Genomic DNA, 15,157 nt, shown 5'->3' with positions numbered 1-15,157 from the left:
TCCCTGGGGCCTCCTACCCGCAGTAATCACATGATTAGCCAAATGGGACTGGCAGAACCTGCCAAATATGTGACATTTGTTGTTTTGGGGTCAGACAGGCTGAGGTGTTGATTGAGAACAGAAGAGTCTGGTTGGCTGTAAAGTGCTTAACAAGCAGAATAACGTGGGTCCCTGTGGGGGAAGGTACAGTCGGTTTGATCCAGGGCCCGGCTGAAGCCAGATCAGCTTATAAAATATTGTTTTGAAACAGCTGACGTTCATTCTTCAGACAGAAGTAGTGTGTGTGTGTGCGTGTGTGTGTGTGTGTGTGTGTGTGTGTGTGTTTTCACTGTAGAGGACCACCAGGCTTCCAGACATGGGCTCCGCCTCTGAGCTTAATATAACTGATTGCGCTCTGATCAGCGCTGGTAATAGTGGAAGCTTCAAAGACTCGACCTCTGGGGCTGCCAGCGCTCATTTCCGATCCTGAGCTCATGCCTCCACGCAGAAACGCTCACTCCTCGCGCCTCTCGGCCTCCCACCAATCTCTTTTTCCCGATTTTCAGATTAGGATACATTATTCCGCTTAGATTCCCGCTCGCGTGGAGCCACCGTCCACCCGTCTGCATCGGCGTCGGGTAACGGCGTCGGAGGCGCGGGTACACAATAACATGTGCTGTGTGACATCACGTCCTGGAAACTTCTAACTTCATTGGGTCCATTTCACCCTTGAAGCCGCGGCACTGACCGTACCTCCTGAGTTTGTGTGGGATCGTGCGGGCTGCTTAACTCCGAGTGTGTGCAGAGCATCCGCAGACGTGCTGAAGTATTTGATTTGAACCCGATTTCCAACTCCAAGGGGGGTTTAAATCAAAACTCTAAACGCCAGACTCTAGACGGGAGTCTGGATGAACCCAGACTTTGAGTTCTGGCAGCGTGAAGGAGGCCTTTCTGTTCATTATGAAGCCTTTCATACCACAGCAACATCTCCACAGTCCATAAATCTACAGGGTTTATCAGAGGTAACCTTTTCTTAGAGCTTCGGCGTTACAGGAAAGAGTAAATACTCGAGTTTTTACGAGTCCCCTTTTTCCAGGAATTCCAGGAAGCTCCAGGGATTCATCATGGAACTAAGTAGATGTCCAATTTCCTTTCTTCTTGCGTCTCCCTTTTGTTGTCTGTCTCCCCTGCAATTGAGCTCCATCTGTGTTTGCGCACAGGTGAGCGGTCACACCTTCCCTCTGCACCCTGCTATTACGCCGGGCGACACCCCCCCCCCCCCCGCCGCCGTTTCCCGACACCTCAAACAAAACCAACACTTAAATGCTGCTTGGCACCTCCGCGGTCGCCATTTGGAGCGCAGGAACGAGCTAGCATGAGCGTTCGCCGGGGAAACTCAGGCGGGAGAAAATGACGGAGACGAGCGGGAAGGTGTTTGCGGGGCTGCTGCATCTCTTCGTGCTCTCTGTGGCTCCTCGTCAGGTCAGGTAAGGAGAGAGAAGCAGAGGTCGACCTGATGTTTCGCGTTTACGGAGGCGTTTTATGAGCGTTCGCGGTGCTAAGCGGCCAGAAACGGACGGGACGGAGATCAAATATCTGAGGTCGAGATGTCAGATTGTGACACACCTCTGGCCGCTCTTGCTCCTCTGCCTCTCCATCTATACGCGTGAGGCCTCTCTCGCAGCACGGCGAGGGACAGCTCGCATCATAACGACCCATTGTTTCGCCGCTGCGTCCGGGGCAGCTGTTTGCGATTTGGTAATTCAGCCTTCCTGACATCAGTTCTCTGTTAACCAATCTGGTGCTTACGCGAGCTATCTGAGGAATGTGTTGATAGCGCAACATTTGAACTGGTAATTTACGGTTGTTGACTGGATGGCGCGCCTCCGCCATCACACGCCATCTGCAACACCCCCCCACCATCGCCTCTTGTTCCAAATTCTGCTGATGATGGCGACTGTAGATGTGTTCTAAAAACATTTTAGCGTGATTAATGTGGATGAAACGCTGCCTTTGGTAACCTTTTAAAAGAAAAACACTCCGTCGGCCAATAACCTTTGACCCGCTGCACCCGCAGGTCGGGGGAGGATGTGCCGAAGCTCCCCGGGGTGCGCGCACCTCCTGGACTCTGCAGCTACGGTCAAAGCACGCACTGCTGCTTCGGATGGAGGAACGTCAGCGGCGTCTGCCAGCGTAGGTCTGCAGTCCGGTACAACCCGATGGGTTCCACTATATTAAAGCTTTTCTTCATTGTTGAAATGACACGGCGCTCACCTTGCTAAGCTACGCCGCTGCTGAGGGGCTAGTATCTGGTTTGTGTTTATATTCTCCCTATGGTGCTCCACAGCTGTGTGCAAGAATCCGTGTGCGAATGGAAAATGTGTGGGACCAGACAAGTGTTTATGCTCCGCCGGCTATAAAGGACGTCAGTGCGATGAAGGTGAAGTACAGCGCGCCGTTCGATTGTCGGTTCCACCTTGCTAATTTCTTACCTGTGTTGGCCCGCGTCACTTAGCGCCAGAGTTCCTGTCTGACTCTCCAATAACGCTTCGTATTGACTCCAGATGTGAACGAGTGCGGTTTCCCTGGGAGACCGTGTTCCCAGCGCTGCGTGAACACACACGGTAGCTATCGCTGTTACTGCGAGGCTGGATACGCGCTCGGTGCGGATGGATACACCTGCAGCAGTGAGTCATTTCCTGTTTAAACAGGCTGGTCGAAAACCAAAACGCCAGGATCTAAAGGTCAGATGGAGGGAAGCAGCAGAGCCTCTGCCATCTTTGGGATCGGAGGATTTGTCGTTAAGCAGGCTGTTTCCGTTAGCATCTCTTAAGCTCTGCGGTTGAAGGCGGTGGTTGTTTTTTTGGCTTGATCTTCCAGGAGAAGCTGCCTGTTTCTCCATGCGATGCCAGTTTGGCTGCCGAGTAGAGAGAGGGGGCTCAGTCGGCTGCACGTGTCCCCCCGGCCTCCACCTGGCTGCTGACAACAAGACCTGCGAAGGTGAAACACACCCTCTGGTTTGTTGCTGTGGTGACATAAATCACGACCAATCACAGTGATCCAGAACAACCATTTGTTCCTCCCATTATTCAGTCTGACATCATGTTCCTAATGGGGGAAGGGGGTTATTTGATCCATACCCAATCAGGGATGAGGGATTTGTTGATATTATTTTCAGCTTGGAGGGACGAGCCCACTGAGAGATCAGGCATCCGATATGTTACATTCATTGAACATCTTGTCTCCCGACATTTTGGGCGAGGTTAGCATCTAGCTAATATTGCTGCATATTCGCTGGGCACCTACAATGGTGAATCTGCCAAAAGAGCTAAAAAGATGTACAACAATAACTATGATAATCTCTGTGGCTTAACCTTGAACTGTTACCCGCCATGACAGAAAAACATGCTAGGCTAATTTATCAGAACAAGCAGCCGTAAAAGGGTTCCCAGTTGTTATTTTATCAGGCACGGTGGTTCTCATGCACGCCCCGTTAACTTGCTGACGCTAGTCTCAGGTTGTCCACCCAATGATAAAAAAAAAAGCCTTCAATTAGCTTGAGAAGCTCGTGCCCACAGTGTGAGACAGCTCATTGTTTAAAAGTCTCCCTCAATAGCTGTCCTGTAATGAGGACAACCTTTAATTTTCCCAATGTTTTTCGTGGGAAAAATTTGTCTGTTTGGGTCAAGCTACTAATTTGTGCCCGTTTTTAAAAGGTAATTGCTGTTTAGATTGGAGACGAAGCAGGTTTAGCTTGTTTGGGCTCAGCGTTGTTTTGCTGGTGAGGCGATGGCGGTCGGGCCAGATGTTTGGCCTGATGTGGAGTTGGACTCAAAGGTTGGCTTCATATGTTTCAGATGTAAATGAGTGTCAGCTGGACGCCGCTCTGTGCCCACCGCGGCAGACCTGCAGGAACACCTTCGGCAGCTTCGTCTGCGTGTGTCGGGACGGCTTCGTGCTGGGGACGCTCCATCGTGCACTGCAGTGTCGAGGTGAGGTCCGTTCCCGCTGCATTTAAGGCAATTGTGACGTATGCAGTGCAGACCACGAGGGGCACCGCTAACTGGCAGCTCGAGGGATCAGGATGGGTCCTGTTTATCTGACGACGCCCACTCAGCTGTGGGCTCATGGTTCTGTTTCGAAGGAGATGCTGAATTCTCTCCCAGGCTGCTCTCTGAACATTCCCGATCTGGCCTAGCTATGAAATAGACTCCGGTCATTCCGCTCACCTCCTCTCCTCTGCGCAGATAAGGACGAATGCTTAACCGGGTCGCACCGGTGCAGTCGCCACGCTCGGTGTGTCAACACAGATGGTTCCTACACCTGTCAGTGTTCGGAGGACTTCTTTGGCAACGGACACACCTGCCTGCCCAGGAGAGCCCCGCAGTCCAAGGCTGCCATGTACTTCAACTACAAACTCTCCAAAAGGACCAAAACAGCTCAGTCAAAAGGAGACCGGCGGCGTTAGAGGACTCTGGTTCTGTTTGGCCACATCTGGAAAACCTCCTGCCTTTTTCACGCAGACTGTTGTTGTTTTCCTTTCCGAGCCAGCTGCTTTTAAAAAACACGCACACAAACTAGCTCGCCCTGGTGACGTTAGGTTCCTTTGACATCCCTTGATGGAACTCTTCATTTAACAACAGGACTTCGCTCTGGGCTTCAGCGCTTCAGGCCAAATGGAGCACGATGACAGGAGGTTTTCCTCGAGCTGGCACCCCCGGCGTCACCCGGAGATTTAATTTGCAGCAGCAACTACTGCACAGACATGAGTTGAATCCTTATCAACACCCCCGATGATTTAATATGCAGTATAATGTTTCATGTACACATATTTTTTTCCAAGTCGTTCTGTAGAACTTGTTTGTGAAAGGGCGACCCCTGGTGGACAGACGAGGAAGGTCGCTTCGCCCTGCCGCTTTTGCAATAAAAGCTTGTCAGTTAAAGGATGTCTGGAAAGGTTATTGTTATGAGACTTCAAATGCCACCCGTCGAAAAGAGCCGCCGGTCGCGGTGTTTGAAGAGCCGCGGAGGCCGGCCTTCCTGTTGTGCCACAGAGAATGTTTTCAGACCCACTAAGTCGCGCCCGGGACAGACTACCACACAGCGAGAGAGCGTAGACAGGTCAGATCAGCCAAATACCAGGAATCTCTGGCTGTCAGCAGCTGTCTGGAAGCCTCTTCCTGCATCCAGAGAGCCCAAGGATGGAAATTGAAGTTTGTTTTTTTTGATGTTCGTATCGGGCCAATTTCACGCTTCCTTCCAGATATTAGAGGAGAGGCGGCTGCAGTGATAGGGGGCGGCGGTAGGGGGCACCACGGGGGCACACGTCAGGGCCTCCGGGTTGCCGTCCTGGAGGTTGGGGAGCAACGCGAGGGTTGCGCTCGCAGTGAGAACAAGCAGCTGCTGCCTGTTGAAGGGCCCTGCCACTGACCCTATTCAACCCAACAGCAGGTGTCACCCCGAGTCCCGCCTCACCCTCGCACACGCATATTCACACATGTGCTCCACAGACGCGCACACAAAACCACGGAACCACACACACACACTCACGCACGCACAGATGAGTGTGTGTCTCAGAGAAAGGGGGGACCTGGAACTACTTACAGAGAACAAAGAGTAAAATCAGGAGGAAAAAAAATGCCTCTTCGAATAAATCTCACCACAATGCTGAGAAAAATCCCCAACCTCACCCCAGAAACACAAGAAAAACCTTGTTTCTCTCTTTCAGGGCAGTCAAAAGTGTCTTACAAAGGCAGAAATAGAAAACATTTTAGATAAAAGGATCCAGGCCCCTCGCTGAAAAGGACCTCACACCACGTTGTGTGTAATTCCTACCAGAAACTGGTTTATTTACCGAAAAAAAGAGAATAGGATTTAATGCCAAGGCACTTAGGCCACAAATAAAGGACAACAAGAGGTGGGCACGGCGGCGAGGGGGGCGGCGGGGGCGGGCCAGGTGGAAATTTTCCCCCATTTGGATTATTTTCCGTTTCTCTGTTTACCCCACACGCCAGGTTCTTCACGTGGAGGAGCGGCTACGGCGGCTCTGAAAGGCCAAAGAAAAGGAAACAATAAACACGTCAGAGGAATTTGGACGTGTGCGGCGACGCGCGAGCCCTGGCGGGCCAGACCGTGGCGATTTGGCGAATCAAAGCGCTGCTGCCACGGCCGTCCCGAGGCGAAGCAAAATCAACATTTACCCTGAGAAAGTGAGCGGCCATGCTGACAAGTGCGCCGAGCCAATGACAATACAATGGCGGCGATGCTAGGAACGAGGGCGCCACCCACGTCGCTGAAAGGCCGCCCTTTCAGACACCGCCGCTGAACTGTAAAACCACTAAAACCCCTGTCCTGCCCGTACTGTCCCATTCACTTCAGCCTGAAATAAGCCAGCCCTTTTCTCCCCGCGCTCCGTCGAAGGAGGCTAATTCTGGAATTACGCTCACGTCGGACCCGCGGCTCCTCGCGCCGGGCGCGGCGGCGTTTCCATGAATGAATGAAAACCCCGGATGCTGGGGGAGGACGAGCCAAATCTTGATCCCTCGTCATAAGAAGATAAATCTTGTTAGGCGGCCATTTTCCCCTGCTTCTGCTCCTGCCCCCTAAAAAATAAATAAAACGGCAGCGTGACCGCTCGCCGCCTGCAGCGACTCCCCTTTAAACGCTATTGAAAACAACACAAAAAAAAAAAAAATGAGCTGAAGCAAATAAAGCTGCCAGAGACTCGTGAGCCGGTGCCAAAGGGGAGAAAAAGGACTGAATTGGGTTTATGTGGTGGAGAAATGAAAATAGAAGCGCTTCGCCTTCGCACGGCTTTGTTACGGGATAATTAAAGCGTCCCGCTATCTTGAAGGCAGCACTGTCCTCTCAGTCACTTTTAAATCACATTATCTGGAGTAAATACACGTGAATCTGGGGGGGGGGGGGGCTTTGATTCTCATTCATGCTAAGTGAGTGGCTGCAGGAAAACCTGAAATATCCCAAACGGGATCCACCGGTGACCTTAATTCATGTTTCAAATGCGACGAAAAGAAGAATGAAAGGTTCCTCCGCTTCCCTTTCGACCCTCGTTCTCTGCCCAAGTGACACAGAACAAGTGGAACAGCCACATCACAACATGAAAGAGGAGACGAGACCCCCCCCCCAGAGGATTTTACTGTGCCAAAATCACTCTTAATATGAGGGCCGGGCCGCCTTGTCCAGGGGATTATCCTCCATAACAGGAAAGATTTCCAGCTAATCTATACAGGAATGCCCACTCTTTGACCCTTTCTGGAAGAGTTTGACCGTCGGGGCAGGTCTCACGGCCCGGATCACGTTTCTAATCTCAACGCGTCCAAATTTATGGAGCGCGGCAGGATCTCTGCTGTTTTTGGACCCGGATCGGTTCTTCCTGTAATGGTTTGAGCATCCATCATGAAGCGGGGAACGCGCCGTTCCCTGGCTCTGGAGCCGCTCCTGAGGTCAGGCTTCACCTGCACGTCCCCGAGAAACCAAAACCTGGCAGCCGGCGAGGACCAAGGTTAAATTTGAGGGAAACTTTGCTCTGATCCCAAGGATTCCTGCAGCTCTCCGTCTGAATCCGCTTCCCACGGATTCTTCCGAGGTTAGAAAGTTGCATTAAGTCAAATTGAAATTGTCGCCAAAACGTCCGAGGCTTCGATCTGTTACAGCTGGCTGATAACGGGACCGTCGGGACAACACCTGCGTCGCTTTACTGCGGTTACCATGGAAACGGTCCAATGTAAGCCTTGGATAACCTATCTGTAACTTGGATGGATGGATGGATGGATGTATGATGGTTGGATGGATGGATGGATGGATGGATGGATGGATGGATGGATGGATGGATGGATGATGGATGGATGGATGGGTGGGTGGATGGATGGATGGATGGATGGGTGGATGGATGATGGATGGGTGGGTGGGTGGGTGGGTGGATGGATGGATGGATGGATGGATGGATGGATGGATGGATGGATGGGTGGATGGATGATGGATGGGTGGGTGGGTGGGTGGGTGGATGATGGATGGATGGGTGGGTGGGTGGATGGATGATGGATGGATGGATGATGGATGGATGGATGGATGGATGGATGGATGGATGGATGGATGGATGGATGGATGGATGGATGGATGGATAAAACAGGACATTTCTGGCAGGACTGCTGGTAGTGGTACTGGACCTGGTGGTGTTGCAGCCGGTACTGGTGGTGCTGGTACTGGTGGTACTGGTGCTGGTGCTGGTACTGGTACTGGTGCTGGTGCTGGTGCTGGTACTGGTACTGGTGGTGCTGGTACTGGTACTGGTGCTGGTACTGGTACTGCTGGTACTGGTGCTGGTACTGGTGGTACTGGTACTGGTACTGGCGGTGCTGGTATTGGTGCTGGTACTGGTACTGGTGGTGCTGGTACTGGTACTGGTGGTACTGGTACTGGTACTGGTGGTACTGGTGCTGGTACTGGTGGTGCTGGTACTGGTGCTGGTGCTGGTACTGGTACTGGTGCTGCTGGTACTGGTACTGGCAGTGCTGGTACTGGTACTGGTGCTGCTGGTGCTGGTACTGGCAGTGCTGGTACTGGTGCTGCTGGTACTGGTGCTGGTACTGGTACTGGTACTGGTGTCAGCGATGGCTGTTCAGGGAATCAGTCAAAGCTGAAAAACAGAGGAATCCTTGTGGAAACGTCCACAACAGCTGCAGTCGCTGGCTCTTGAACGCAGCTTTCAACGGACGCAGCCTTCCTGCCCCCTCTGCCCCCCCTGCCCCCTCTGCCCCCCCTGCCCCCCCTGCCCCCTCTGCCCCCTCCGCCCCCCCTGCCCCCTCTGCCCCCCCTGCCCCCTCTGCCCCCTCTGCCCCCTCTTGTTCCGTGCTGGTTCAGGTGTTCGGGGCAGAAGGAAGCGCTGGGTGGCTCCCACCCAGACTGGCTGGTGCTGGCAGCGGCCACTTAAATGCTGAGGAATGTATGAGGGTGTTGCCGGCCGGCAGGTTGTCCCAGCGGGGAATCGCTCCGTGAGCGCAGGCTGCCGCCAACAGCCTGTCAGAGGCCGATGAGCTCAGAGGAGCGGAGCGACGCAGACAGAGCCCGACTGTAGTCACCATGTGTAAGACCTTCCCATCCACAGCCCGGCTCACCCAGGGGACCACATTTCACTTTCATGGGTCTCCTTCAAAGGATGGAACTCGTTTTCATTGCTGCGATGCTTGACTCACCTGGACCGACGAAAAGTCCCCAAAAGTTCTACTTTTTTATATTATTCCTCCATGAAATAATGGAATTGGGCCACAATTCTCTGAAAATGTCCGCATTATTGAGATGCAAACCCGTTTGGATGTCTGTGCAGTTGTGAAGGAACAGTGTGTTGCTCCACAAGCTTTCCCATTTCCCGCTCCATTTCACAAACCCACACAAGCCGGGGCCAAAACCGAACCTCAATTTCCACTTAAGCTAAACTTGAGGAACAGCCGACAACCCCAAAACCTCACCTCAAACTGACCGCAGCGCGACCGCTGCTGGCAGTCGCCCCCGTGACTGCGAGGGACCACTGGTCCAGATCCTGTCTGCGTTGGCCTCGTGGAAATCATCACTGGCCTCCGCGTCCGCTCCATGAATTACTGGCAACCCTGTAAAAAGATCCCCCCCCCCCGAAAAAAAATTAAAAGGTTGGTCTATTTTGATGGAAAAGTGTAAATAATTTGACGTGGAATGTTTCTTCAGGCTTGAGTGAGAGTCTGGTTTTCCATCCAATGGACCAGTGTTCAGCTGCCAGAGGCCTTTCAAAAGCTCCTTTGACTTTATTTTTTTCGGGGGCCAAATTGTTCGCGGCGCGACACTGACCCCTTGTGGACAAAATAAAGAGGTGCGTAATTAAAGAGCCAGACCAAACTAATACATCCCTGATCGGGGAACTCGGCTCGATCGTGCCTGACACACACAAAAAAGAAGAGAAGATCCTCAAAAACGTGCCTCAAAATCATGTTTTAGCAAAGGCATTTGTGGCGCTCACGTCACGTGGGGGCGCCACAGCAGAGCGGAACCCCTCACTCAGACACTCAGATTTATGAGCCACTGGTGTCACTCATCGACCCCCAACGTGTGCAGACAAATACATGTTGGGAACAGGAGTCGTAGACATTCAAAGTCGCACACAACTTTCTCACCTGATCACGAGCACGCGGCCAGGAAATGAAACCGGCAGCGTCTTCAGATGGACATGAGCCGCCGCTTCAGCTCAGTCCACACTGCTGATCTGCACATGCAGGTTGGATTAAAAGAGTTAAATAACAAAATCAAGAATCTATCTTAGAAAGCTTTAAGAGGATCAGCGAGAGGACAACGGCTCCTGCTGAGTCGGATGTGTGTAAATGCAAAGTAACGTCTTCAAAGCTTCTGTCCAAATGTCCCCTCGTGCTCGCTCGGCCTCATAAAGACAATTGGATAAAGTGCCATTACACATCTAATATAGATGTTCAGATCATCGGCGTGGAATCACTGTAATGGAGTTACAGAGACTCTCATTTGCCTCTTCTCCTTCCTGGGGTGACCTTTGACCTCAGATGTCCCTGCCATTCCTCTGCCAGCGTAACCCCCCCCCCCCTCCTGCAGCAAACAATCAGTCACCAGCTTTGTTTGAGGTGCGCTCTATTTCTGCCAAACCAGGAAGAGATGATGTCATGATGGCTATCGCTTACAATGCTGCAGCCAGCTGCAGATGTACGGAGCCCATTCTCTCCCGAGGTATGACCTCAGCCTCGGGGGGGAGCGCGGGGGGGGGAACATCTGCCCCATGATCTAGTTAGCAGGAAGCAGGTTTGGTCTGGTGCGGGGCGCCGCGCTGGGGACGCTTCCTCGCGCCAATCTTAGGGGAAACGCAACGAGCCGTCCTCTGAAAGGTGCATGGCTTGTCACAGACCATAATAATCATAATAGGAGATGTAGGAGATGTGCTATAATGCTGAGCTTCAGAGACAGCTGCCTCTCCCCGTTTCCAGCCCTTGTGAGACACTCGTCCGGGCAGCTGCCGGTGCGTCGCTGCAACAAAGCAGATGATTGTCAAACGCGGGGCTTTAAAATGAAACGAGGGCTTCAAACTTCTAATAAAAGGCATTTGTTGTCTGCTGCTGAGTCATTTGTGGCACAGCTTGAAAACTGCTGCGTAAATCACCCCGGGCTCTTGAAACCTTAGACTCAGCGCGATGGGAAAGCGCTAGTTTAGCACTTTTAGCACTACGTTTGGGTTTAGATTTTGTACCGCTGCTTTGATTTTTTAGAACTAAACCTTAATCTAATCTATAATCCTTCGGTCTGTTTCTCATTCATCATCTCAAGGTTCGAATTGAATAAGTCTAAAGACAGACCGGAGTTTGCCCAGCAGGTACAAGCCAGCGTTTGCTCAGAAGTTGAGCTCAGAAGGATCTTCAAAGGTATAAAATGACGAGCACAAACGTGCGAAGCCAAGGGAAACACCCCGGATCGGACATCAAGCTGGCGAACATACCCCCGGGGGCAATTTACTCTCAAAACCCACTTGACTGGCTGTACGCGTCTTTAGAAAAAGGCTGGTCAGGCCTTCAAAAGACTCAAACAAAAAGGCTTTGAGCGCACCTGAGCGCCAGCTGGCCGGGCTACAGGTGCGCCGTCATGTGTCGGCCCTCGACGAGCGGCCGCAGTTGCTGGAAGTTCGTCGTGTCACCACCCTCTTGTGCAGAATAAGCCGCCTCGCTTTGACTGACAGCTGCGCCGCCAAGGGTTAACTGTCTCCCCCAGCAAGTGACTGTAGCAGCTGCTGCTGCAGGCTTCCCCTCCCCGAGACCACCCTCTGCACCGAGCCCGGGGAAACTCTCCGGGGACGTAGCAGTGTGTGTGTGTGTGTGTGTGAGTGTGAGTGTGTGTGTGTGCAGGGTCCTCGGGGAGGCTCATCTTACACAGCGGGTTTAGATTAGAAATACGTTGCATTGTCTTCTGAGGGGATCAAACCCCTGAAAGACACGTGAGAACAATCAATCGAGAGCGTCTGAAAGTCAGAGGACTCCATGTCACATGATCCTCACCTCTATCCGTCCCGCGGGCGACTCATCGACGAGCCTCGCCGCACGTAAAGGGACAAATCTCGCCCTTTAAAGCGCCGAGGCGCGAGAGCCGCCCTCTGATTGGTGCATCCTCTGTCTCCGTGCAGCAGAAGGGAAAAGGCCGAGAGCCCCCCCGGAGACAGCGTGCAAATATTACCACCCTGGGCATTATTTCCAGGAGGACCCGCTAAAAGCCATGCCAGACGGGCCGGGCGTTTGAAACGCGAGCCGGGCCGGTGCGCCGCTCCCGGGCCCCCCGTCGCTGCAGAAATTTTGATGGGCCCGCCAAGAGGACTCGGATGAGCGGGATGGATTGCATGTGTGAAAGAGTGCCGTCTAAACACGTGTCAGTCACCGTAAAGCATTTCCACCCCGCGCTAATTCACGGAAGCCGGTGGCGTTAATGTTGTAATCTATCCGGGCCGGGTGGGCCCACTCTTCCCGCGCCCGCTCAGAGACAGGCAGCGCTCCAATCCTTCTGAACGGCTCCGGATCTGCCTGAACCCTGATCTGCGGCTAAGTGGGCCCCGTCTCCACCTTTCGCACGCAACACGTTGGCTTTGCGGCCAAAGTCCTGGAGGAGCAAAACCCGGTATGTGCGTATCCAAAGGTCAAAGGTCGTTTGAATTAAAGGTCAGGCAGTTTCAATGTGTGATGTGTTGGTTTAGTTGCTGTGAACATAATAAAGTTGCACGTAGACTTTGACTTTGCGTGACCCCGGTACAGGTGCTCAGAACATGACCCTGCAAAAGGTTAATCAGAGCTAGCGTCGACGTGGACGAGCCGTGCCCAGGTGAGCGTGTCAGAGGTGACCCAGGAGGACCACAGAGTCCCTCCTGGGTCGGTGACGGCTCAGCACCAGGGTCCACAGTGTCTCAAGCGTTGTTTGTGTGACATTTGCTAACCAGTTTATCTGGATTACGCTTGTGTAAATACCGGTAATCTAAAAGTGAGAGAAACGCCCGTGACGTTAACAGTCACTGTAATCACGCAGATATTTTTCCTCCGGTGATACAGTCACTAAGAGATCCACATATTGATTTTTCATTCTCTTTTCCCGCAACTGCATTAGTGAGTTTGTATGGTATCAAATATGATTTGACTCATTTAAACCACTTTAGAAATGCTAATATTTGCCCAGCGCGGCACAAAGAGATGACACTCTTCTGTTGAGTAATCACATTTTCCCACTAATCTTTTAGTCCCGACTGTAATTCCTGACATTGTGAACGAGACTGTCAAACGCAGGAGCACTTTAATGGGGGTAAGATATGGCTGAAGTCAACCTACTGCCCCCACTGCAAACACAAGATCTAATTAGAAATAGCGTGCATGCGGCGTTATGAGGACTGGTGATTCCGTCAAGACCTAAATACTTAATGCCAGGCCTATTATTGACCTTATTTATTAAATTATTTAACCACTTAAAAAAGGTTCTCAAACTCTTTTGACTATCTAAATGTGGTTTGTTATCCCAGAATGCATTGCAAGCTGAGGGTGCATTTAATGAACGTGGAACACCGTAAATTTCATCATATTTTGAGTGATGTTTTCCCCCAATGCTGCGTTCAATTTCCTCAGGAATTAAAGTGATACCACATCAATAGCGTGCTTAAGTAAATGCTGATTAGTTATCATCCTCCTAATAAAAACTCCAATATGCGTTGATACAGCATCAGTAAACTATCTTTATGAGTACCCAAACTGTTATAATGAGATAAGATGCCATAAACCCGATAAAGGTTGCGTAAAGTCCTTTTAGCTCGGAAGCAAGAAGCCCGTAAACGTCTCCTGGTGAAACTCGACCTCAGTTGATGTTGCAGTGCGAGGAATCATTTCACTGTTGTCTTATTTTTTGATGGGGGGGGGGGGGGGGGTCCTCTCTCTGTTCTTCATCCTCCTCATCCTCATCATCGAACCCCCCCGTACTGTTTTCCCAGATTTATGCACGTGCAGCTCGCTCCCGCCTCGCTCAGACATTCTGTCGCCAGCGCCGTGACGTCACCCGTGCCAGAAACCTCCTCCGCTCTGAACGTTCCCCTCCGCCAGTCCGCCACAGAATCTAGTCCCTCTCACGGCGGTGATCCTGAACTTCATTGATGAACTCGTAAATCTCCCGAACGAACCTGCTTGTCGTTTGTATCACACCATCATTGTTATTATTATACATTTTTAGCATTTTGATGATCTTAATAGCTACTAATACCTTTCGCTTTGCAACTTTAGCACAAAGTTTCCAAAGCAGTTTAATATTTTAATTACCCCTGCATAGTTCGAGATCAAATAAAACTAAACAATAAACATCAATTGTCATTGGGAAATAGAATAGGAGCCTTTTCTGCATATAGTACACAGTTTCATATCTTTTGTTAGAAATGACACATTGATGCTCCCCTTCCTGGATTTATAGACAAGTATTGATCAGATGGTGTGGAAAAACTGCTTCACCTTTAATTTAAAAAGAAAAAAACCCCCAAAAACAACCAGTTTCTCTGTGGTCTGACTTATGTGTGCATCATTGTTTTAAGGTGAGACATTGGGATAATGGCATATGTAAGCATGCTCCCCTGCTTGTTCCTGCTCTTGTTCACCAGAGAATATAAATAGTGCTTATCATATCACAATCACAGCAATAGGGGAACTCGGAGGCAGGCTTAACACGGTGCAGTTCAGGAGTTCACTAAAGATAAAGATGGCTGTCTGTCACTTTAAACTACTGGACCTGATTAGACTCTTCATGCAGATTTACAGAAGAAATGATTCCTGGTTTAGGCTTCTTTAAAAATGTGTGCTTATGGTTATGGTGCTGTCAATAAAAGCTACAAGAAATAGATAGACTTTCAAATGCACTGATCTGCTACAATAGAAGTTAAAATTGGCACTGGTCCAGCAAATGCATGGGAACCGTCTGCTTCCTTCTTTCTAAAATGCAATTACTTGAAAACAGACAACTAAACCCCTTTCAAGTGCAGTTTTGGGACACAAAAACACCTTAAAACAGACTCTTGGTGTTAAATGAGAATGCGTCTTTGTTCCGGCGTTACATAATGAGCTTTCACGCAGTGAATGAAGATGTTGGATGTGTGAAAAGTAGGTCTTGTTATTGTCAG

At 51.0% G+C, this 15,157-nt stretch overlaps 1 protein-coding gene across 2 annotated transcripts in view; it reads left to right on the top strand.

Annotated features, from left to right (window-relative positions):
* The window catches only part of LOC115253381 (nephronectin), a 5,486-nt gene extending 564 nt beyond the window's left edge, over positions 1-4,922 (top strand). The window contains exons 1-7 of one of the 2 annotated variants that reach the window (XM_029851506.1): positions 1,270-1,466; positions 2,057-2,172; positions 2,327-2,419; positions 2,544-2,666; positions 2,860-2,979; positions 3,837-3,971; positions 4,227-4,922. In XM_029851506.1, the coding sequence (XP_029707366.1) occupies positions 1,390-1,466; positions 2,057-2,172; positions 2,327-2,419; positions 2,544-2,666; positions 2,860-2,979; positions 3,837-3,971; positions 4,227-4,447 (885 nt within the window). In that variant the 5' untranslated portion in view covers positions 1,270-1,389 and the 3' untranslated portion in view covers positions 4,448-4,922. Of the gene's footprint in view, positions 1-1,269; positions 1,467-2,056; positions 2,173-2,326; positions 2,420-2,543; positions 2,667-2,859; positions 2,980-3,836; positions 3,972-4,226 lie in introns of those variants that run through there. The other variant, XM_029851507.1, reaches the window with a different exon arrangement.
* Positions 4,923-15,157: the final 10,235 nt, after the last annotated feature.

This window comes from Takifugu rubripes, chromosome 17 (assembly GCF_901000725.2).
Source record: "Takifugu rubripes chromosome 17, fTakRub1.2, whole genome shotgun sequence".
NCBI lineage: Eukaryota > Metazoa > Chordata > Actinopteri > Tetraodontiformes > Tetraodontidae > Takifugu > Takifugu rubripes.
This window is presented reverse-complemented; position numbering and strand designations above follow the sequence as displayed.